The following is a 22,987-nucleotide window of genomic DNA, read 5'->3' as shown; positions in this document are numbered from 1 at the left end:
GCTCATTTTTTATCCCATGTACTTTAATCAAAGAAAAATATTTTAAGCCATAATTTAATAATTTAAGCCGTAAAATAATTCCTGGCTGCTATTATTTTGACTATAATTGCCAAGTTTCCTTTCTGGCTGATCTATTGCTAGTGTTTATCAGGATGTTATTAAAAACTAGAAATGGTCCATACAGCACTATACTCTCAGCCAGAATATTTTCAAATTCTCAGTTGAAATGAAACAGAGCTGGTGGTTTGTTGTGAAGCTAGTAGCTCAGATTTGTTGTTAGAGTGTGCAAGGGACTCTGAATTCATCATGTTCGTTGTTTCTGCAATGTGGCATTTGAAAAATAGCTGCAACTGTTTATGCATTGTGGTCCTTGGGCACCAAATAGTGGATGTTGGAATGTATTGCAGAAAAGCAGATTAAAGTGCTATGGTCTCCAAGAATAAAAGTAGAAAGTAATGCCTGTGTCTGACTATTGAATGCACTTACATATTTCCTTTTGAAAAATTTAGTTTATTATCAGCTTTTCAGGAGGGAATAACATTTTTTGCAATACTGTGCTTTTGGTGAAAACATCGATAGACTATGCTTGATGAGAAGTTTATATAGGTGGACTGATTTGAACTTTGGAGATCCCAAATACTTTGCAATTTTATTAACTAGCTTGTTGGAGTCATGTGTCACTATGATTTAAATTTCAATAGTACTTTTATTTCACAATCTTAATGTGTTTTTGCTCATATCAGTGGATTTATAGGTACTCCAAAATATAAACTGTCAGAATTCTTTGTTTCCTCCCTTCCTTCCTCCCTCCATTTTACAGTATTTCCTTATTGCTATCAAAATAAACTTCTTAGCTTAAAGAGTCATTCATGATCTTTGCATTTCTTTTCTGCCCCATTACCCCACAGTTGTCCTGTGCTCCAGTCTTACAGTTACCTTCTACTTTCTTTTACTTTGTTCGCTTCATTTTCTCTCCAGCTCCCCTTCTTCACCTGAGGAACACAGGTTCTTCCTTCAAGACTCTGCTTGTCACCCCACTTCAAGAAACCCTTCTTTGGATTACAATTACACTGCCTCTTTTTTTTTTATCCCATTTAAGCTAGCCTGTAAGCCCTTAGTAGCATACTTTTGTAAGATTTTTTTCATACTCTGCTGTAATCAGTTCTTTTCTTGTCTGTCTCCTTTAATAGACCAATATTCATTGAACTGAGAGATGGATGGTGTCTTTTCTCATTTTATATCTAGCACATAGGCCTTTTGAATAATGTAAATAAAATTGAACATGTATTAAATATTAAATAAAGGTAGGTCTTTGGTGGGAGGCAAGAGGATTATTGACTAGAGGATATAATTTTATACTGTAGATGGATTAGTTAAAGAATCTGAAATACGATTTATGGGAAATTTGAAAAACCAACTGCTATTATCATGAAATCATACATTCTAGCTCATTGGTGTATATGTTGAACCTGTGGCTTTAATAGTGTATAAAATTCCTTTAGGAGAGAATATTTATTTTCATACTTTTTCCTTATTTGTAAGTGCCTGGTTTGTTACCATTTCTAGGTCTTAACCTTATCTTAACGCAATAGGCAAGATGAAGTTTAAGCTAAAAGAATATTTACTAATAATAGGTTGTAGAATTTAAACACTTGCTTGGTGGTCATGCAGTGTCTTTAAAGTATTTGCATCAGTATTCTGCATTTTGTACCAAAACAGAAACAAAGGCAAAGAAATCCATATTTACAAGTGATAATATTTAAAAATAACTTAAACATATTTCATAATAGAGTTATAACATTCTCATTTAATCTCAAATTTTAGTTCTTATATGTACACTTTCTATTTGCTTTCATTTAATTTACTCAGATATTTTTTAATAATTAATTCTTTTAAGATATAGCACACTGAGTCAGCATGTTATAACAGAATCCTAAACTTGGCTGTCCTTTTTATTTATTGAATGACCAAACATTATATTATTAAACTTCTTTGCCCTTCAGTTGAGCTTGCAATATAAACTTGTTTCTTAGATCTTCAGTACCCTAAGAAATTTGTTATAGAAGGTCTTAATTATATTTCTATTTTCAATCTGTGATATATTAAAAAATCCATTGTGTAAAGATAAGATGTATAAAAGTTACCTGCACCTCATGAAGTTGGATATCTGTTCATTCTCTGAGACCTCTGCTTCCTTTTTAAAAGTATTTATAAGATTATAAGATTTATTGTTTGTTTGAATTTGAATAAAGTGTTAAGACTACAGAACTTTAGAATATTATTGTCATTTAAGAAAGTATTCACTGTTTGGGTTTTTGGAGCACTGCCTCCAAGAGATTCATAGCATTTGGTACTTCACGTATTTCTAGTCTACCAACCTACCCTATCCCCTACGAAGCAAAGACTTTTAATATTTGCATTTTCCACCGCTAAAAAGCTCTACAATGGCAATGTTTTGTTAAAAAAAAAAAAACTTTCCATGTCATTACAAATGAAGCTGAGGTTTTTGAAGACTAGTAATTTGTACCTTTAAAAAACCACATTATTTTGCCTTTGTCTCAGAATGTATTATGCTTTACAAGTATACTGTGACAGTCTGAATAGAAAAGGGGGGAGGGGGCATTGTCTTCAGCTGGCATGCTGTTATCAGAGGGAATGTGTTTCTGGACACGAGATTTAGCATTCATTGGTTGTCTGAAGAAAGCTATTTCATCTGAGGATTGGACAAGAAGCTGCGTCAATTTGCTGCCCGTCTCCAAGGCACTGGTGATGCTGCCTTCACAAGCTGGCTAACGTCACGGCTCCATCACCCAGCGGGGTGTGGACTCTCTTTTTCTGTTCTTCTCTATTTAATTCTCTATTTGCTGCCTACTGCATTTCTTAATCTGTCTTCTGCCAAATGCTAACAGCATGATATTTTGCAATCATTTAGGTGAATACAAGAAAGACGAACTCCTAGAAGCTGCTAGGTAAGTGATTCCATTCATTTTAAGTGAGTATAATGCATTTAAGGGAGAAAAGGGGGAGGGCAGGTGGAGGACTATAAAAATTATGTTATGTTATTGTCTTCCTTGGATTTTATGTGATAATGCAGATAGGACTGTATTCTAAATCTTTTGTTACTTTATTTTACATGATTAGTATATTTAATGATAGGATCTTTCAATATGGTGATGATTATAAGGTTAATTTTATTTGGAACATTTCTGAAGGTACCTGCAAACCTTAGTTATCCAGCTTTTCATATATTCTTGGAGTATTTAAATGACTGTATCTTCATTTTCCTCTGCAAAATTTTCTAGCAAAGCTTGAATAAGGGGCATAAAGTAAATGTTAAAATTCTCATCGGTTTCCTTTTGTTCTTGGTCATTTATAATTTAATTGATTAGCTTTTTAAAGCGTTTTGTATGTATTTCTTACTCCAGTGTTTTAGATCACATATCAGCATAAAGTTTGTTTGTAATTAAGAAAGTGACTTTGTGCAGAAAAATACAACATAGAAAGCTACATTATCCATGATGTACCGCTATAGAATGATTAACAGGAAATTAGTTAGAAATGTATTAATTGAATTGAATATAGCAAAAGGGAGCCATAGAGATCCATATAAAAGAAATCAAAACACAACAAGATTATTTTCCACTGTCATGAAAAACACCCATAAGTAGTCATAAGAAGCTCTACAATTTTATAGGAATTGACTGATTACCTTTTTATAGGAGTGGTAATGAAGAAAAACTAATGGCTTTACTGACTCCTCTAAATGTGAACTGCCATGCAAGTGATGGGCGAAAAGTAAGTTATTTAAAATATGATATTCTCTTCCCTAATTTCTTTTCACTTTGAAATTAAATTTTTTGAATTTGGCATACATTTATGGCTTTATTTTTACTGGCATCTTTTCACTGTAAAATGAAATGCTGCTGTATCTGTTATTGACAGTTGTGACATTTCGTAGACCTGGTAAAGCATGGATCTTAAGTAAGTCTTTTTTCTTAAATGTCAAGCACTGAAAGTTGTTTGTTATGTAGAATTACAGCTTTGTTGGTGATTAAAATGATAACATATATTATTGTTTTCTATTGATAGTAATGGACATTGAAAATACTTGTTTACAACCTATTTACCCATCTTTGTTAGGTTATTTGCAATTTTAATTTCTTGTTTGGTAGAGGAAGATTTACTTGCTAGATACCAATGCTTTTCCATTTATAGCTGAGAAAATGTTGCTAATGATTTTTTTTAGTACTATGCAACAGGGCTGCTTTTTTGTTTATTATTATTGTCCAAGTTTTTATTGTGGTGTTTTGAAAGAAAATGGATTAAAGCAGAGAAATATATCCCAAATTAATATACAGTTGCCATAAATGTAAGGTAATATGTAAAATATACAGGCAGCCTCATGTTCTTGCTGATATAGACTGAAATGTAACCCTTTACAGCCTTTGGTAATTGCAAAGTTTTATACTTATTTACCCTATAGACATGGAAAACAAAGTACTCTATAATATAAAAGCTTTTTTAAAAATTCATACAGCTAATTTTTGAATAGTAAAGGATGACTTTCACATCTTAACCTAAAATTTTTTCAAAATACACTGTAAATATTGAGGAAAATCATTTTGTGCCTAATAGTCAATGAATTCCTTTGAAATTATTTATGGTGAAAACAGACTATGGCAAATATTAGGATGAATGGTACCCACTTATAAAAAATAAACTATTTGCTGTTAAATCACCTTTTGGTGATTAATTTATAGATCTAAATTGCTCAGTTTTCCTTGACTGCCTTCTCCCTTTCCCATTCTCTCCTTTTCCCATTCTAATGAAACCCGCAGTATAGTGCAAAGGAATTGAGTCCCTCAGAATATGATGTATTTTATTTGTTGTAGATGGCTTGTATATTATTTCAGATGTCCCAATTAGTGTTTACTTTCTCTTTATAATTTGGGGAGAGACTTCTCCTTTCATGGAGTATTAAATTATGTGTTTCAAGTTATATACTCGCAGAAATTTGCTCAGTACTATTACTGACCCTTTGGAGGTGTTTTTTATAGATTATAGCTCATTTTTTCCTTTGATTTTGAAGTGCTTTGGGGATTTTAACACTCTGGTATATGCTTTGAGCTTCAGATTTTGTTTGGATCCTTTTAGTAGATAAAGTGGTGACCTCTGTCACTGGGCAGAAAAGGGCCTTCTGATCTGCAGTAAGTGTAGCTATGTTTCTTAGACATGGTTCTTTTAGAATGCAGCCTACTTCAGTCATAGCCATTTTACTGCTACAGAATTTTTGTGAAAATTCTAATAGCAGGAGTCTATTTTCCATGCCATACGTATTCCTAGTCCTTAGCCTATAACTGACAACCCCATTTCTTGTTCAGTAAATACTAATAATTAAGGAACATGAACACTGATTCTTAACAAATTACTCTCTTCTCTGTGTCTCACCCTCTACATGAATGTATAGAATTCCTTTATTTTTCCTTTTCCCCAAAGGAGGATGGAATACACTTCCCTCATTACTTTAACTGGAACTAATATATTTCTCTTCAAAATTCCTGAAGCTCCTTATCTGTATTATTCTTATGGCATTTCCCAGAGTTCTTTGAATTGTAGTTATTCATACATGCTTTTTTTTTTCCTACTCATCTGGTTAACTCTCTTTTTATTTTGCATAGGACCAAACCTTGCACTTTGCATGTAGCAGAAGCTTAGGATATGGATATGCTCCCTGATAAACATAATTTTTTTTTTTTGAGTGAGAAAAGCATCTTCTCTTTATGCCCTCTAGAAGATTAAATTAGAAGTATGTGAATGGGGGATTGCATAGTTTCTTTTATTATTATTACTATTATTGTTATTTTATTTTTATTTAAAGAATTATACCATGAGGTAGAATTGGATATTTTAATGTATAGGACATTTTTAAGAAGAGGCCTCAGTGTTATTATAATACTAGAGGATTCATAACATATAGACAATACAATAAATCTGCAAAATATTCTGGGTGCTATTGGTGTTTTGGACAAGATCCCTTTATTATGACTGTATCTTTTGTTTTGTTTGTGTCGGTGTCCTGAAGATGTATGAGCAAATCTAACTGCTAAATTACATGTATCTCTTAAATATTTGAATTTTTTCAGACCATTGCATGTGTTTATCTAGAATTAGGAAGTCAGTTGTATATTAATGAGAAGATAAAGGTACATTTTTCTTATATAATAAGTTAGGTATGTAAAGTTTTATTTCTTGAATTTGCATTTTACAACATACTGAAGTATCAATTCTGTTTTTAGAGGCTTTTTAAATGATTATATTAATGCTTAACTAAGCCCTTGCCCCATCACTGTTTTTGCTACGAGTCCTGATTTATAAATATAAAATGTGTATGGAAATGTCAGCCTTGTACTGTTTATAGAAAATAAATGTTCCTTATATGTTGACTAACATAAGGAATTAGGCAGGAACTAGAATGGGTGGAGAATTTGCTTAGAGATATGTGGGGTTTTTAGACTTATAGTATTCCTTTTTAATGTACCACTAATGTACAAATAACAGTGGAAGTTTTAGTCTCTTTAATTCTATACTGTGGCTTGATGATTATCTAATTAGGTAACATGTGAATAGTTAATATCTTTATTTCCATAGACATTTTTCTAACCTATGGAATTCTGAAATAATGAATTATCATTTTAAGTAATTTACATCATTGTATTATGATTTTATTTTACATGTAAATCCAAGTTGGAGCTTAGCTCATCTGGAAATACCCAGTTTGTTCCCCCCCCCCCCCCCCAAAAAAAAGGCACAAATTTCTTAGATAATGTTTTATTCTAAAATGTTACTTTAATACAATTATATATGAACTGTAGTCATAGCCACTTTAGAAACACAGGGGCGTAGATATGGTTTACTCTTTTCTTTTATCCCCTTCTCATTATGATTAGCCATAAAATTGCACACAATTTTTTATTTTAAATTTCAGTGACAGGCAACCAGAACCTTAAAACAAATTATTCCTTTTCTAGTATCCTCTCTTACTATTTTTTCAAACTCAGCCTGTTTTGTTGATCTTTATTTCTTATTTTCTATCAACATCAGGCATTTATCTAAATATGGTGGCCCTGTTTGATATCTAAATTAAGTTAGCAATATTCTCTTGTTTTCAGCATTAATTTCCATAAGGACATCTTTTTACACAAATGAAAATAAATAGTAGAATATATCTCAAATTATTTCTACACTCGGCTTTCTTGAGAGTTCTTTTTGGTCTTCTCTGTGTTATTTCTCTTTCCTGGCTGCTTTTATCCCCGTCTAAAACAAGTGTCCTATGTTTATCGGTTCCTTATCATAACAAGGAGCAAGTTGGGATTGGAAATTATTGTATATATACCCAAATTGGAATAGTATATATCCTTATATGCATCTATGTTTACCATTGCTGTGATTTTGTGTCACCAAATATTGAAAATTACTAATATTTCATTGGTGCTTTATTTTATGGTGTAGTTAATGTAGTTTCTGGTAGTTCAGGTTTCATTCTGCTCCTATCATTCATTCAACAAACATTCCATATCTACCATGTATATGTCTGTGTTAAGTATCATGGATGATAAATACATGGTTAATGGTACTTGTTCATACTTCTCATTCACAAGGACCTTAAAATTTGGTAGTTAGAATGATTAAAACATTATTCAAGATGTGGAGGCTAATGCATTAAAAACTATGTTATTTGCTTTGCTGTGATACAATTATAAAGTGTAGATTTAAGATGAGATTTTTATCTTTAAAGCAGTAGTATTTAGAAATATATGCCCTTCTGTAGGAAACCACAAATTTAGAAGCACGATTTAAGTATAGAAATATTAACTGTAACCAAAGGGTTTCTTTAAATGTCAGATTTCTACTGTGTAAATGTTTTCTTCCATAAAATATTTCTTAATAAATTAGGCTCAGAAAACAGAGAAAAAATTGAAGTATTTAAACACTTTTTTCAAATGGAGGCCCATCAGAAATAAGGTAAAACTTCATACCACCCTTGAAGACACTGTGAAAAGCTATGTGTTATAGTTGAAAGAGCAGATATGCTGTAGGGTCAGATTGGGTTCTGTTCCTGATCTTCCACTTTCTAGGTATGTAAACTGTGGGCCCAGTCTCCAATTTGTTCATTCATAAACGGGGATAACTGTACCTATTCCACAAGGCATTTGAGAGGATTAAGTGAAATATGATTAATGTGCCTAGATACAGTTTTTAGCCCAAAGTAAAGCCTCCATAAATAATATCCATATTCCTTTTGTAATTTTTTGAAGCTTTTGAAAATATTTAGAATGAACACATGTATACTTTTGATCTCTCTGACACTCCCTACCTCCCTACTAAAATAGTCCTTATTATCCAGAGCTCAAGTCCACTTGGCTTTTGGGGAAAATAAGCTGTACCTTACTAGATAATCTATAAAATATATAATTGAATTAATTATTTAAGAACTTGGCCTCTCTCTTCCCCTTCCAACATCATATTAAAGAAATAAAAAGTTAGCAGTTTATAAATTCAGAACTATGTTCTTGGAAATAATCACCCATTTTTAAGAGCATATATATTGAAAAATAATATCTGACGACAATAATGCCAAAGTCTTTATTTGAATTCCATAAAGTACATCCAGTGAAGCATAACGAATATGTAGAATTAGTGCAATATTTTTGTATTTATATTTACATTTTTAGGGCTGTTTACATTTGGGGTTTTGTAATATAATTAGAACGTTCTATATTCTTAGTTAACAGCCCCTCCATCCATTTAGCTCTTCTCTAAATATCTTATTTGACCAGGATTTTGACAATCCTTATTGGGTAGATTGATATTTTGAAGGCTTCTTAAGGAAGCATTCCTTCTGTTATTCGTGCTCTTGTCAAGTCCCCTCCCACATTCACTTGGAACTAGGCCTGTTGTGACTGCTCTGATGAATAAAATAAGGTGGAAGTGATGCTGTATCAATTCCAATACTTAGACCCTGAATTGCTCTGGCAGCTTCCAATGTCTTGCTTTTGGGATGCTTTTGTTTCCCAGCTGCCATGCTATGAGGCAGCCCAAAGAGCCACGTGGAAAGGCCCACAAGGAGGAAACACTGAGGCCTCTAACCAACAGACCCACCTGGGAACTCCCACTTAAGCTTCTAAATAATTCCAGCCAGCTAGCCCCAGCTGTTATCAGTGAATATCCTAATACTCTACCTCACACCATCTGGAGCAGAATTGCCTTGTCAATCCACCATTGTTGGGGTGGTTGGTTATATAATAGTAGATAACTGAAATATCTTGCTGTAAGAAGCCTGAACTCTATGTTATTATCTGTTGGGCAAGAAATATTGCATCTGTTTTTAGTTTGATTACTAAAAATGGTTCTGTCATAGCTGCCTGGAAAAATAAGAGATTTTTAAATAATCCCCAAATATATATATATTTTTTTAGATGTGTTCAATTATTTTGAAATTGAATCTTACAATTTATTTTGTTTTCCTTTGGAATGGTGAGAATAATATCCTGTGCATCTTTTGGTGCCATGGTGCTGTGGGAAAAAGCAGAAACTTCAAGCTAGATGATCCAGTTTTAAGTTATAACTGTTAATAGCTATGTGATCATGGCAAGTTTTATTATCTCTTGAGTTCTCAAATTTTTAAAATCTCAAATGTAAAGGAATTGAGCTAGATAAGCTCTAAAATATTTTTTAATTCTAACTTTCCAGGATTTTAAAGTGTTTTATTAATTTTTCATCAGTATTAGTAGTAATTATCTGTAATACAGAATTGGATTATGTAAAATTCTATAGAGAAACACTGGATAAAACACTCATGCTATCTGGCATAAAGTTGATAGAGAATCTTTTTCCCCTCTACAGAAGTTAGCATTACCTGGGGCACATGCCTGGCTCCCCCTGGCATTTAGTGCCCTTTATCATCTTCTTGTAAATTTCTTGCAAAAATCTTGGTAGATAAAAGGTCATGCTATTTTTTTTATTTCCAATTATTATGGCTCATAGTTCCCAAAATCAGAATACGGTAAATTTACATTAGGGAGCTATTCAAGTACCTTGAATTTAATTATATATCTGATCAAATTACTTCTTTAGAGTATATCTGGCTAAGTAAGGCATGTCTTGCTGTAATGCAGAAATCCCTGAGAGGAACTTTTCTTACCAACTTATATTGGGACATATTGTATAAAATGTTTACGCTTGTGCGTATTCATGTTGTAACAATGAAGTCTTGAAAATGTCTTTTATATTTTTCATTAGGGCATCATTTCTACTAAAACAGTCTATTTCATCAAGCATGACACTTCCACTGGTGAGGGTAATTAATACCCGTGCCAACAATGTTCTGTTTCTCTCTTTGAAAAAAGGAGTTTTTAGTAGAAGGGAACCAAGGTATTAAAAGCAGATGGATAAACGTAAGAATCCATTTTAGCTCTACTTAGTTACCTTCCTCCTAACTTTAGCTTCTTCTGCACTCATGCCAAAAGCACAAGTTAGTGCAGTTTTCCATATTAGACTAGTTGAAGGATAAGAAGAGATTGAGGACTGTATCACTGCTTTAGATATGATTCTTTATTAAAATTTGATTTAGAAGCCAAATTACGAAGGTTACACTTCAGCAACTCCTTTTAAAATTTGTTGGGATCTAAGTTTAAACTTTTTTTTCTGTCTCTGTAAGTAAACAAAACTATGTTTGAAAGATAGGTTACAATTGCAGCAGTAATTTGAAAAATACCATCTGGCAAAATGGCAATGGAATAGGATCAGGAAGAAACATAAGGATCATGAAAAAATGGTAGCTTTAACAGTTTTGCTGATGTCCTAGTTCTTCAGTTGAGTGGTGTTCAGTTTAGTTTTGTGCTTCATAACTTATATGCTTTGCGCATCAAATATTGTATAACAAAAGATGCCTATAAACTATACCTATAACAGCATTATGTAAATAAATTTGTTTGTTTACATTAAACTGTTTAGTTAATAGTTGACAGAACAGAATCTACAAAAATTTCTTAAATACCTTTAGTAAAGGGTGAACCTTACTGTGTAGATGGTTATTTAAGTGAAAAGAGAAGTCTTATTTCAGGAAATTCTTCCAGCCTGATGAGGAGCAACGAAAAGAAAGTGAAGAGTTAATTGAGGATTTAAGACTCTGAAATTATCTGTTACTTTGAATTAGCATTATAAGAAAGAATTCCTTGGCCACAAGACAAAGCCGGTATAAACTATTAGTTTTTTTAATTCTTTGTATACCAGTGACAGGTTATTCTTACACTGCTGCCTTTTTTTCTTTTAATTAATCAAAAGCATAATAATCACTGAGGAAATCTAGTTCCTTTCCCCTAGCTCCCCCATACATAGTCATTCATTCACTGTCTCCCTCAATTAAATTAGAGTTATAAAAAGGAAATTTCTAAAAATATCAAAAATCTTCACAATACACCTTTTAGAAGAAGACTGTTTTTTGTTTTTTGCATGGCAGGCATTGGAAATTGAACCTGAGTCTCTGGCATGGCAGGCAAGAATTCTGCCACTGAGCCACCGTTGCACTGCCCAGAAGACTGTTTTTATTGATTAATTTGAAAATATTTTTCTCCACTAAGAATTCATCTAGCAAAACTTTAACAAAAACACTTTAAATATTTAACCATACATTAATCACTTAAAATGCATATTTAGGTATAATAACTAGTAAATTTGGGAACAGACTAAATCTAAAAATAAAATTTCATAATCTGATTTTCCTTTTGTAAATATTCTTTAATATTTTGATTGTAACGTGATAATACCCTACTCTGAACACCATAAGAATTCCCATTACAGTAATCCCCTAGCTTCAGAGAGAGAGAGTTTTCAATGCTTATTAGAATTGGGGTTGGGCTGAGGGGGCCAGAGCCAGAAGCCTCTGCTCTGCTCTGGGCCACCTTTGGGTGCCCAGAAATAACATGAACCTTATCACTGAAGGAACTCTGAGATGGCATTGTCTCTGTAAAATCCTTATACCACTTAACCACGTTAAAGTCAGCTGAAAGAATTTTCAAGTCATGATTCCTTCCTATATAATCTCTAAGTGCCAATTGATGCAATGTTTTTCCTGTTTCAAAAACAAGTCATCTGTCCCAGGGATGAATCTGGCCCTGGCACTGTGGAATCAACAATTCCATCCTGACCAAAATGAGGAAAAGAAGTGTAACTAATGAAGTATCAGTGGCAGAGAGAGTTCAAATAGAGTCAAGAGGCTACTCTGGAGATTGCTTTTACACAAGCTTCAGTTAGACATTGCTACCTATCATAACCTGCCAACCCCCAACCAGGACCGTTCCAGCCAATCCTAAAGAACACCTAGGGTAATATATAAGATTCCACAAGGGTTCCATGCACTAATGTAACTTTCCAGAAACCCACAACCTCCAGATGGGTCCCTGAACCAGGTAAGTCCTGAAACCTAGAGGACCCAGCCTCTCCAGATAATTCCATCTCCCTATCCCATATTAGTGACAGACCCTTCCAACATGAAAAGGTTAGAATGGCCATAGCCCAAACACCCCTAAAGAGAGGAATAGAAAGATCAAAGGTGATGGTGGAATTATACAGAAAAGATAGGATTTAGCAAATGAATATGATTGCTGAATCATTAAATTGATATCTCTTCTGTCTTCAATATCTTAGAGCAGCTAAGAAGTAAAAACCTAAAATTGTAGAAGTGTAACCCATGTCAAACTTTGAAATATGTTCTACAACTAATTGTGGTGCTGTGCTTTGAAATTTATTGCTGTTTTGTATATATGTTATTTTTCACAAAACAAGAAAGAAAAAGTAAAAAAAAACAAGTCATCTGTATGTTTTACATTAGTTAGATTCTTTCAGGCTTAGATTTGAACACCTAGGATTGCAAACCTTAATTATAAAAGAGAATTCATGTGAGGTTTGGGTAGTGTGAAAACTTTTCTCCTTATAGTATAAAACAGCAGGTTACTATGAGACTAAGAAATCTGGTTTCCATAAAATCTACCAGCTGTTTCTCATTAAACAATGCAAAACTAATGTTGTACCCTCTGAGAGTTCTAAGCATTCTTTTTTTCATACAAATTCTATGAGAGGATGCAAGAAACTCATTTTCCTGCTGATTCTGAGGCTGGAAAAGGGAAGCATAAATTGCTAGCTGTTGAAGAATTCCCTTGAAGCTTCTACAATGATAATGTTAAGTTAAAATTAAATTAAGTTGGCATTTTAACTTTCTTCTCACAAAGATTACGCTGTGGATTTCCTGTGCTTTCTTGCACTTTCCTTTCCATTCCCCTCTTCTTTACCCAATACATACACCTAGATTAAAAATATTCCCTTCTTATTCACTTTAAAATTAAATTTTTACTATATAAAGCAGTTGAAGTACAGATCCTTGTTTTATAAGATGTTTAATAAATTCTACAGAATTTTCAAATGTGCCATATTCTTCCTAAAGATTAGTACGTATGTTACCTTGGAAGAACATCCTCTCTGAGGCTGTGGAATTTCAATCAACTAGTATTGTATCTCTGTTCATGTGGTCTATCTAGAATTCATAGAATTCTTAGAAGGGACCTTCGCTGCAACTAGTCCAACTTTCCAGTGTAGTGTTCAAACCTTCACTATGATAACTCATATGAACTCTACTTGAATACATTGTAAAAACCAGAGCTCACTGCTTTGAATCAGACCACATCTGGATTTAGTGTCAAATCTAGGTATGTCACACTTTATGAAGGTATTAGTGACTAGCCAGAGTATGATCAGGAAGGTACTTAGGAAATTAGTCTGAAAAGCAGTTGAGACAATGAGTAGGGTTTAAGTCAAGATGCTGAATGTATCTGTTAAAGATAAGTAGAAAAGCCCTATAATAGAAAGAAGGCTGAATAAAATTTTATCCCCGCCAATTTCAATATTCTGTTACTCTTTCTTGTCCTGCCTTACTTAATATTTTTAAATAGATTCTATTATTGATATATCTCGTATTTCTGAGGCTCTCATCCAATTGTATGGTCATACTGTCATTGCTGGTAGAATTTGAGATGTGTTGACCTACGGATCAAGTGCTGAGGAAGTCAGACCTACCAAGGAAATCCCTGCTTTGCTAGTAACACTCCCTGTCACTCAGAGATACTAGTCCATTTCCAAACACTATCCAGAACCAGAGTGCCCACCCAAAGGAGTTAAACAAGGGCAAAGGAAAAGAAGGAAGGCATAGTCCTGAAATCTACTGCCTGAATTTAATCCCTGCCTCTGCTTTTAACTGGCTGTATTAGCCTAACTTCCTGTTCTTGGATTTCCTCATCTGTTGTATGGAGATAATAATAGTTCCTAGCTCAAGTAGTTGCTGTGTATACTGCACTTAGAAAAGGACTTGCTACTTTAATAAGTGTCCAATAAAATTTAGGTACTATTTTCAGAAAAGTACTTTCTATGTCATGTTAGCATCGAAACAGCTCTGTGATGAAGCCAGGACTATTGTTGCCCTTCTCCCCCCATTATAGAGATTGTGACTTAAAAGTATATTAGTAGTAATAGCGGGGCCAAGATGGCAGCTTAGTAAGATACGCGCTTCTTAGTTCCTCCTCCAGAGCAACTACTAGGTGAACAGAAACAGTGCAGAACAGCTCCCGGGGCCACGGCAGGGAATGGACACACAGCGTACCCCCATCTGGACTGGCTAGACTGACTGCGAGACTCTGCTGCGGTGAGATCCCCGAGCGGCGCGCAATACCCCGAGCCGTGGCAGCTGTGGCGGCCGGAGCTCCTCCCTCCCTCCTTCCTGGGCTGGCTGAGAGTCTTGGAGAGGCAAGTTTCCCAAGCCGCGGCAGCCGGCGCCCCTCTTTTGCGGGCGGCTTCCTGGACTGGCTACAAGTCTCGGATCAGAGGGCTACCCAAGCCGCGGTGGCCAGCAACCAGCGCCCGTCCCCCGCGGGCGGCTTCCTGGTCCGGTGGCGAGTTCCCCAGGCCGCGGCGGCCGGCGACCGGCACCCCTCCAGGGAGAGGAGGGAATTTCCGACAGTGGCAGGGACTGGGTCCAACCAAACACCAATAGGGGCATTAATAATAGGAGCCACAGGGTACCCTAGCCGCGGCGGCTGACGCCCCCACCATGCGCAGCCCCCCGGACCAACTGAGAGAATTGGATCGGAAATCCCCAGGCCGCGGAGAACGGTAACCAGGGGGATCCCTGCCAAACACGTGAGACAAACGTGTGCCACGAGCGCCACCTACTGGGCAGGATAAGAAAAACAGAACCCAGAGATTTCACAGAAAAATCTTAACAACCTGTTGGATCCGACACCCAGGGAAATCTGACTAAATGCCCAGACGCCAGCAGAAGATAACGGTCCACACTCAGAAGATTGAGAATATGGCCCAGTCAAAGGAACAAACCAATAGTTCAAATGAGATACAGGAGCTGAGACAACTAATGCTGAATATACGAACAGAAAGGGAAAACCTCTTCAAAAACAAAATCGATAAATTGAGGGAGGACATGAAGAAGACGTGGGCTGAACAAAAAGAAGAAATAGAAAAACTGAAAAAACAAATCACAGAACTTATGGAAGTGAAGGATAAAGTAGAAAAGATGGAAAAAACAATGGATACCTACAGTGATAGATTTAAAGAGACAGAAGATAGAATTAGTGATTTGGAGGATGGAACATTTGAATTCCAAAAAGAAACAGAAACTATCGGGAAAAGAATGGAAAATTTGAACAGGGTATCAGGGAACTCAAGGACAATATGAACCGCACAAATATACATGTTGTGGGTGTCCCAGAAGGAGAAGAGAAGGGAAAAGGAGGAGAAAAACTAATGGAAGAAATTATCACTGAAAATTTCCCAACTCTTATGAAAGACCAGAAATTACAGATCCAAGAAGTGCAGCGCACCCCAAAGAGATTAGACCCAAATAGGCATTCTCCAAGACACTTACTAGTTAGAATGTCAGAGGTCAAAGAGAAAGAGAGGATCTTGAAAGCAGCAAGAGAAAAACAATCCATCACATACAAGGGAAACCCAATAAGACTATGTGTAGATTTCTCAGCAGAAACCATGGAAGCTAGAAGACAGTGGGATGATATATTTAAGTTACTAAAAGAGAAAAACTGCCAACCAAGACTCCTATATCCAGCAAAATTGTCCTTCAAAAATGAGGGAGAAATTAAAACATTCTCAGACAAAAAGTCACTGAGAGAATTTGTGACCAAGAGACCAGCTCTGCAAGAAATACTAAAGGGAGCACTAGAGTCAGATACAAAAAGACAGAAGAGAGAGGCATGGAGAAAAGTGTAGAAAGAAGGAAAGTCAGATATGATATATATAATACAAAAGGCAAAATGTTAGAGGAAAATATTATCCAAACAGTAATAACACTAAATGTCAATGGACTGAATTCCCCAATCAAAAGACATAGATTGGCAGAATGGATTAAAAAACAGGATCCTTCTATATGCTGTCTACAGGAAACACATCTTAGACCCAAAGATAAACATAGGTTGAAAGTGAAAGGTTGGGAAAAGATATTTCATGCAAATAACAACCAGAAAAGAGCAGGAGTGGCTATACTAATATCCAACAAATTAGACTTCAAATGTAAAACAGTTAAAGAGACAAAGAAGGACACTATATACTAATAAAAGGAACAATTAAACGAGAAGACATAACAATCATAAATATTTACACACCGAACCAGAATGCCCCAAAATACGTGAGGAATACACTGCAAACACTGAAAAGGGAAATAGACTCATATACCATAATAGTTGGAGACTTCAATTCACCACTCTCATCAATGGACAGAACATCTAGACAGAGGATCAATAAAGAAATAGAGAATCTGAATATTACTATAAATGAGCTAGACTTAACAGACATTTATAGGACATTACATCCCACAACAGCAGGATACACCTTTTTCTCAAGTGCTCATGGATCATTCTCAAAGATAGACCATATGCTGGGTCACAAAGCAAGTCTTAACAAATTTAAAAAGATTGAAATCTTACACAACACTTTCTCGGATCATAAAGGAATGAAATTGGAAATCAATAATAGGCCAAGTGCCAGAAAATTCACAAATACATGGAGGCTCAACAACACACTCTTAAACAACGAGTGGGTCAAAGAAGAAATTGCAAGAGAAATTAGTAAATACCTAGAGGCGAATGAAAATGAAAGCACAACATATCAAAATTTATGGGACGCAGCAAAGGCAGTGCTAAGAGGGAAATTTATTGCCCTAAATGCCTATATCAGAAAAGAAGAAAAGGCAAGAATGCAGAAATTAACTGTCCACTTGGAAGAACTGGAGAAAGAACAGCAAACTAATCCCAAAGCAAGCAAAAGGAAAGAAATAACAAAGATTAGAGCAGAAATAAATGAAACTGAAAACATGAAAACAATAGAGAAAATCAATAAGACCAGAAGTTGGTTCTATGAGAAAATCAATAAGATTGATGGGCCCTTAGCAAGATTGACAAAAAGAAGAAGAGAGAAGATGCAAATAAATAAGATCAGAAATGGAAGAGGAGACATAACTACTGACCTCACAGAAATAAAGGAGGTAATAACAGGATACTATGAACAACTTTACGCTAATAAATACAACAATTTAGATGAAATGGACGGGTTCCTGGAAAGACATGAACAACCAACTTTGACTCAAGAAGACATAGATGACCTCAACAAACCAATCACAAGTAAAGAAATTGAATTAGTCATTCAAAAGCTTCCTAAAAAGAAATGTCCAGGACTAGACAGCTTCACATGTGAATTCTATCAAACATTCCAGAAAGAATTAGTACGAACTCTCCTCAAACTCTTCAAAAAAATCGAAGTGGAGGGAAAACTACCTAATTCATTCTATGAAGCCAACATCACCCTCATACCAAAACCAGGCAAAGATATTACAAAAAAAGAAAACTACAGGCCAATCTCTCTAATGAATATAGATGCAAAAATCCTCAATAAAATTCTAGCAAATCATATCCAACAACACATTAAAAGAATTATACATCATGACCAAGTAGGATTCATCCCAGGTATGCAAGGATGGTTCAACATAAGAAAATCAATTAATGTAATACACCATATCAACAAATCAAAGCAGAAAAATCACATGAGCATCTCAATTGATGCAGAGAAGGCATTTGACAAGATTCAACATCCTTTCCTGTTGAAAACAGTTCAAAAGGTAGGAATACAAGGGAACTTCCTTAAAATGATAGAGGGAATATATGAAAAACCCACAGCTAATATCATCCTCAATGGGGAAAAATTGAAAACTTTCCCCCTAAGATCAGGAACAAGACAAGGATGTCCACTATCACCACTATTATTCAACATTGTGTTGGAGGTTCTAGCCAGAGCAATTAGACAAGAAAAAGAAATACAAGGCATCAGAATTGGAAAGGCAGAAGTAAAACTATCACTGTTTGCAGACGATATGATACTATACGTCGAAAACCCGGAAAAATCCACAACAAAACTACTAAAGCTAAAATGAGTACAGCAAAGTAGCAGGTTACAAGATCAACATTCAAAAATCTGTAGCATTTCTATACACTAGTAATGAACAAGCTGAGGGGGAAATCAAGAAAGGAATCCCATTTACAGTTGCAACTAAAAGAATGAAATACCTAGGAATAAATTTAACTAAAGAGACAAAAAACCTATATAAAGAAAACTACAAAAAACTGTTAAAAGAAATCACAGAAGACCTAAATAGATGGACGGGCATACCGTGTTCATGGATTGGAAGACTAAATATAGTTAAGATTTCAATCCTACCTAAATTGATTTACAGATTCAATGCAATACCAATCAAAATCCCAACAACTTATTTTTCAGAAATAGAAAAACCAATAGGCAAATTTATCTGGAAGGACAGGGTGCCCCGAATTGCTAAAAACATCTTGAGGAAAAAAAACGAAGCTGGAGATCTCGCTCTGCCTGACTTTAAGGCGTATTATGAAGCCACAGTGGTCAAAACAGCATGGTATTGGCATAAAGATAGATATATCGAACAATGGAATCGAATAGAGTGCTCAGATATAGACCCTCTCATCTATGGACATTTGATCTGTGATAAGGCAGTCAAGCCAAATCACCTGGGACAGAACAGTGTCTTCAATAAATGGTGCCTAGAGAACTGGATATCCATATGCAAAAGAATGAAAGAAGACTCATATTTCACACTCTATACAAAAGTTAACTCAAAATGGATCAAAGATCTAAACATTAGGTCTAAGACCATAAAACAGTTAGAGGAAAATGTAGGAAGATATCTTATGAATCTTACAATTGGAGGCGGTTTTATGGACCTTAAACCTAAAGCAAGAGCACTGAAGAAGGAAATAAATAAATGAGAACTCCTCAAAATTAAACACTTTTGTGCATCAAAGAACGTCATCAAGAAAGTAGAAAGACAGCCTACACAATGGGAGACAATATTTGGAAATGACATATCAGATAAAGGTCTAGTATCTAGAATTTATAAAGAGATTGTTCAACTCAACAACAAAAAGACAGCCAACCCAATTACAAAATGGGAAAAAGATTTGAACAGACACCTCTCAGAAGAGGAAATACAAATGGCCAAAAGGCACATGAAGAGATGCTCAATGTCCCTGGCCACTAGAGAAATGCAAATCAAAACCACAATGAGATATCATCTCACACCCACCAGAATGGCCATTATCAACAAAACAGAAAATGACAAGTGCTGGAGAGGATGCGGTGAAAGAGGCACACTTATCCACTGTTAGTGGGAATGTCAAATGGTGCAACCACTGTGGAAGGCAGTTTTGCGGTTCCTCAAAAAGCTGAATATAGAATTGCCATACGACCCAGCAATACCATTGCTGGGAATCTACTCAGAGGAATTAAGGGCAAAAACTCAAACGGACATTTGCACACCAATGTTTATAGCAGCATTATTTACAATTGCAAGGAGATGGAAACAGCCAAAATGTCCATCAACAGACGAGTGGCTAAACAAACTGTGGTATATACATACGATGGAATATTATGCAGCTTTAAGGCAGGATAAACTTATGAAGCATGTAATAACATGAATGGACCTAGAGAACATTATGCTGAGTGAGTCTAGCCAAAAACTAAAAGACAAATACTGTATGGTCCCAATGATGTGAATCGACATTCGAGAATAAACTTGGAATATGTCATTGGTAACAGAGTCCAGCAGGAGTTAGAAACAGGGTAAGATAATGGGTAATTGGAGCTGAAGGGATACAGACTGTGCAACAGGACTAGATACAAAAACTCAAAAATGGACAGCACAATAATACCTAATTTTAAAGTAATCATGTTAAAACACTGAATGAAGCTGCATCTGAGCTATAGGGTTTTTTTTTGTTTTTTTTTTTGCTGTTATTACTTTTATTTTTTTCTCTATATTAACATTCTATATCTTTTTCGGTTGTGTTGCTAGTTCTTCTAAACCGATGCAAATGTACTAAGAAACGATGATCATGCATCTATGTGATGATGTTAAGAATTACTGATTGCATATCTTGAATGGTATGATTTCTAAATGTTGGGTTAATTTCTTTTTTTCCGTTAATTAATAAAAAAAGAAATAATAAGACAAAGAATAATTAGTTTAAGTACCAGTTCCAGATAAATATCAGGTGGAAAGCTGCTATATTTTATTAAGTATGTGCATTTATTTAACTATTTTATACCTGCGTTTGAGTATGAAAACAGGCATTGTGGACTGAAGCCTGTAAACGGCATGCTTTATAAACAAATAGAAGAGCTATACTCTCTCCTTTGCATCCATCATGCCAAAAAATATATTAATTGAACATCTACTATTTGCCAGGCTCTGTTCTAGGTGCTGGGGAGAAAGTAGTAACTGCAAACAGTCAAAAATCTCTGTCCTTGGAATCTCAGTTAGGACATGAGATTTTGTTGGTTTATCCAGAGTGATGCCCCGATGAATCCCAGAGTGATTTGATCAGTGACTAGAAAAGTATTTGTAAGCCCCCTTTGGGGAATGGTGAATGTGGGGAGAAATTCAACTGCCCCAAGTTGAATTCTTGATATTCTCACAAGCAGTGTGGACAACCAAAGCTATAGGCTGAGCCCCCAGTCTTGGGGTTTGTTCATATGAAATTTAACCCCACAAAGGATAGGTCAAGTCTACTTAAAATTTAGGCCTAAGAGTCACCCCCAAGAGAGCCTCTTTTGTTGCTCAGATGTGGCCTCTCTCTCCAGCCAACATGACGAGCAGTCTCACCACCCTCCCCCTCTCTGCATGGGACGTGACTCCCAGGGGTGTGGACCTTCCTGGCAAGGTGGGGCAGAAATCCTGGAATGAGCTGAGACTCGGCATCAAGGGACTGAAAAAAACCCTAGAATAAACTGAGAATTAACATCAAGGGATTGAGAGAACCTTCTCGACCAAAGGGGAAAGAGTGAAATGAGACTAAGTGTCAATGGCTGAGAGATTCCAAACAGAGTTGAGAGGTTATCCTAGAGGTTATTCTTACGCATTAAGTGGATATTACCTTGTTGTTCAAGATGTAGTGGAGAGGCTGGAGGGAACTGCCTGAAAATGTAGAGCTGTGTTCCAGTAGCCGTGTTTCTTGATGATGATTGGACAATGATATAGCTTTCACAATGAGACTCTGTGAATGTGAAAACCTTGTGTCTGATGCTCCGTTTAGCTACTATATCAACAGAAGAGTAGAAGATATGGAATAAAAATAAATAATAGGGGGGAACAAATGTTAAAATAAATTTAGTTTGAAATGCTAGTGGTAAATGAAAGCGAGGGGTAAGGGGTATGGTATGTATAATCTTTTTTTTTCTCTATTATCGTTTTATTTCTTTTTCTGTTGTCTTTTTATTTCTTTTTCTAAATCAATGCAAATGTTCTAAGAAATGATGAATATGCAACTATGTGATGATATTAAGAATTACTGATTGTATATGTAGAATGGAATGATATCTTAATGTTTTGTTTGTTAATTTTTTTTAATTAGTAAAAAAAGTTAAAATAAAGTATATTAGTAGATTAAAACAGTCTTAGGCTATAAGAATAGTATCATGTCTGTTTGGGGGATGGTGGTGCATGGTCTGGGAATGTCTATTTATTTTTAATTTTAGCTTTTTATTTTGAAGTATTTTCAAACTCTTAGGACCATTACATAAATAATACAGACTCTATACAGAGAACTCCAACACACCCAGATCTACCAGTTCCAACATTTTGCCACCTAGTATCATGTCCTATTAATGAAAAGCAATTGTTCTGTTGTGGTCCACTGTGATGAGACCATATCCGTCATTAGGTATATTTAGCTCTCGGCATTATGCTTTAGATAATCATTGACCAACATGACTAGGACCAGAAGGAAAAATTCATAATGGGAAAGAAAACATATTGTTATAGAGGATCTAGTAATGTGTAATATGGAGAATAGACAAGTTAGAAGAGACATAGTTTTTGAAAAAAAGTATAAATAAAATAGCTTTTTTGTTCATTTCATTTCTATTTTGGTTCATCCATTTTCATTCTCCAGATAGTTTGTCTTTTAAATTCTCCTTATAATAACCTGAGTTGAGAAAATTCAAGGAAACTGTCTAATCTTTGGTATAGTACTATTTATAATATTTCTTCAAAAGATAGGCATCTCTACAAGATTAGCATGTGTAAAGTAATAAGAGTATAAAGTTTAGTAGAAAATACAACCGAGGTAATGTCCCCCCCCCCAAAAAAAAGAAGAAAGAAAGGCATCCCATTTGCAGATGACATGATCTGTGTATGGAAAATCTCCAAAAGACCACAACTAAGGTACTAAAACTAGTAAACAAATTCATCAAAAGTGGTAGAGTACAAGAACAATATGAAAAATCAGTATTTTTCTGAACTGGTAATGAACAATATAAAGAATCAAATATATGAGAA

General features: G+C 35.0%; 1 protein-coding gene across 2 annotated transcripts in view; it reads left to right on the top strand.

Moving 5' to 3' along the window:
• The window catches only part of TNKS (tankyrase), a 293,729-nt gene that overhangs the window by 167,462 nt on the left and 103,280 nt on the right, over positions 1–22,987 (top strand). For both annotated transcript variants that reach the window (XM_077144426.1, XM_077144427.1), the window contains exons 4-5: positions 2,933–2,969; positions 3,720–3,795. In XM_077144426.1, coding sequence (XP_077000541.1) covers positions 2,933–2,969; positions 3,720–3,795 — 113 coding nt within the window. The remainder of the gene's footprint in view (positions 1–2,932; positions 2,970–3,719; positions 3,796–22,987) is intronic.

This window comes from Tamandua tetradactyla, chromosome 26 (genome assembly GCF_023851605.1).
Source record: "Tamandua tetradactyla isolate mTamTet1 chromosome 26, mTamTet1.pri, whole genome shotgun sequence".
In the NCBI taxonomy this organism is placed as follows: domain Eukaryota; kingdom Metazoa; phylum Chordata; class Mammalia; order Pilosa; family Myrmecophagidae; genus Tamandua; species Tamandua tetradactyla.
This window is presented reverse-complemented; position numbering and strand designations above follow the sequence as displayed.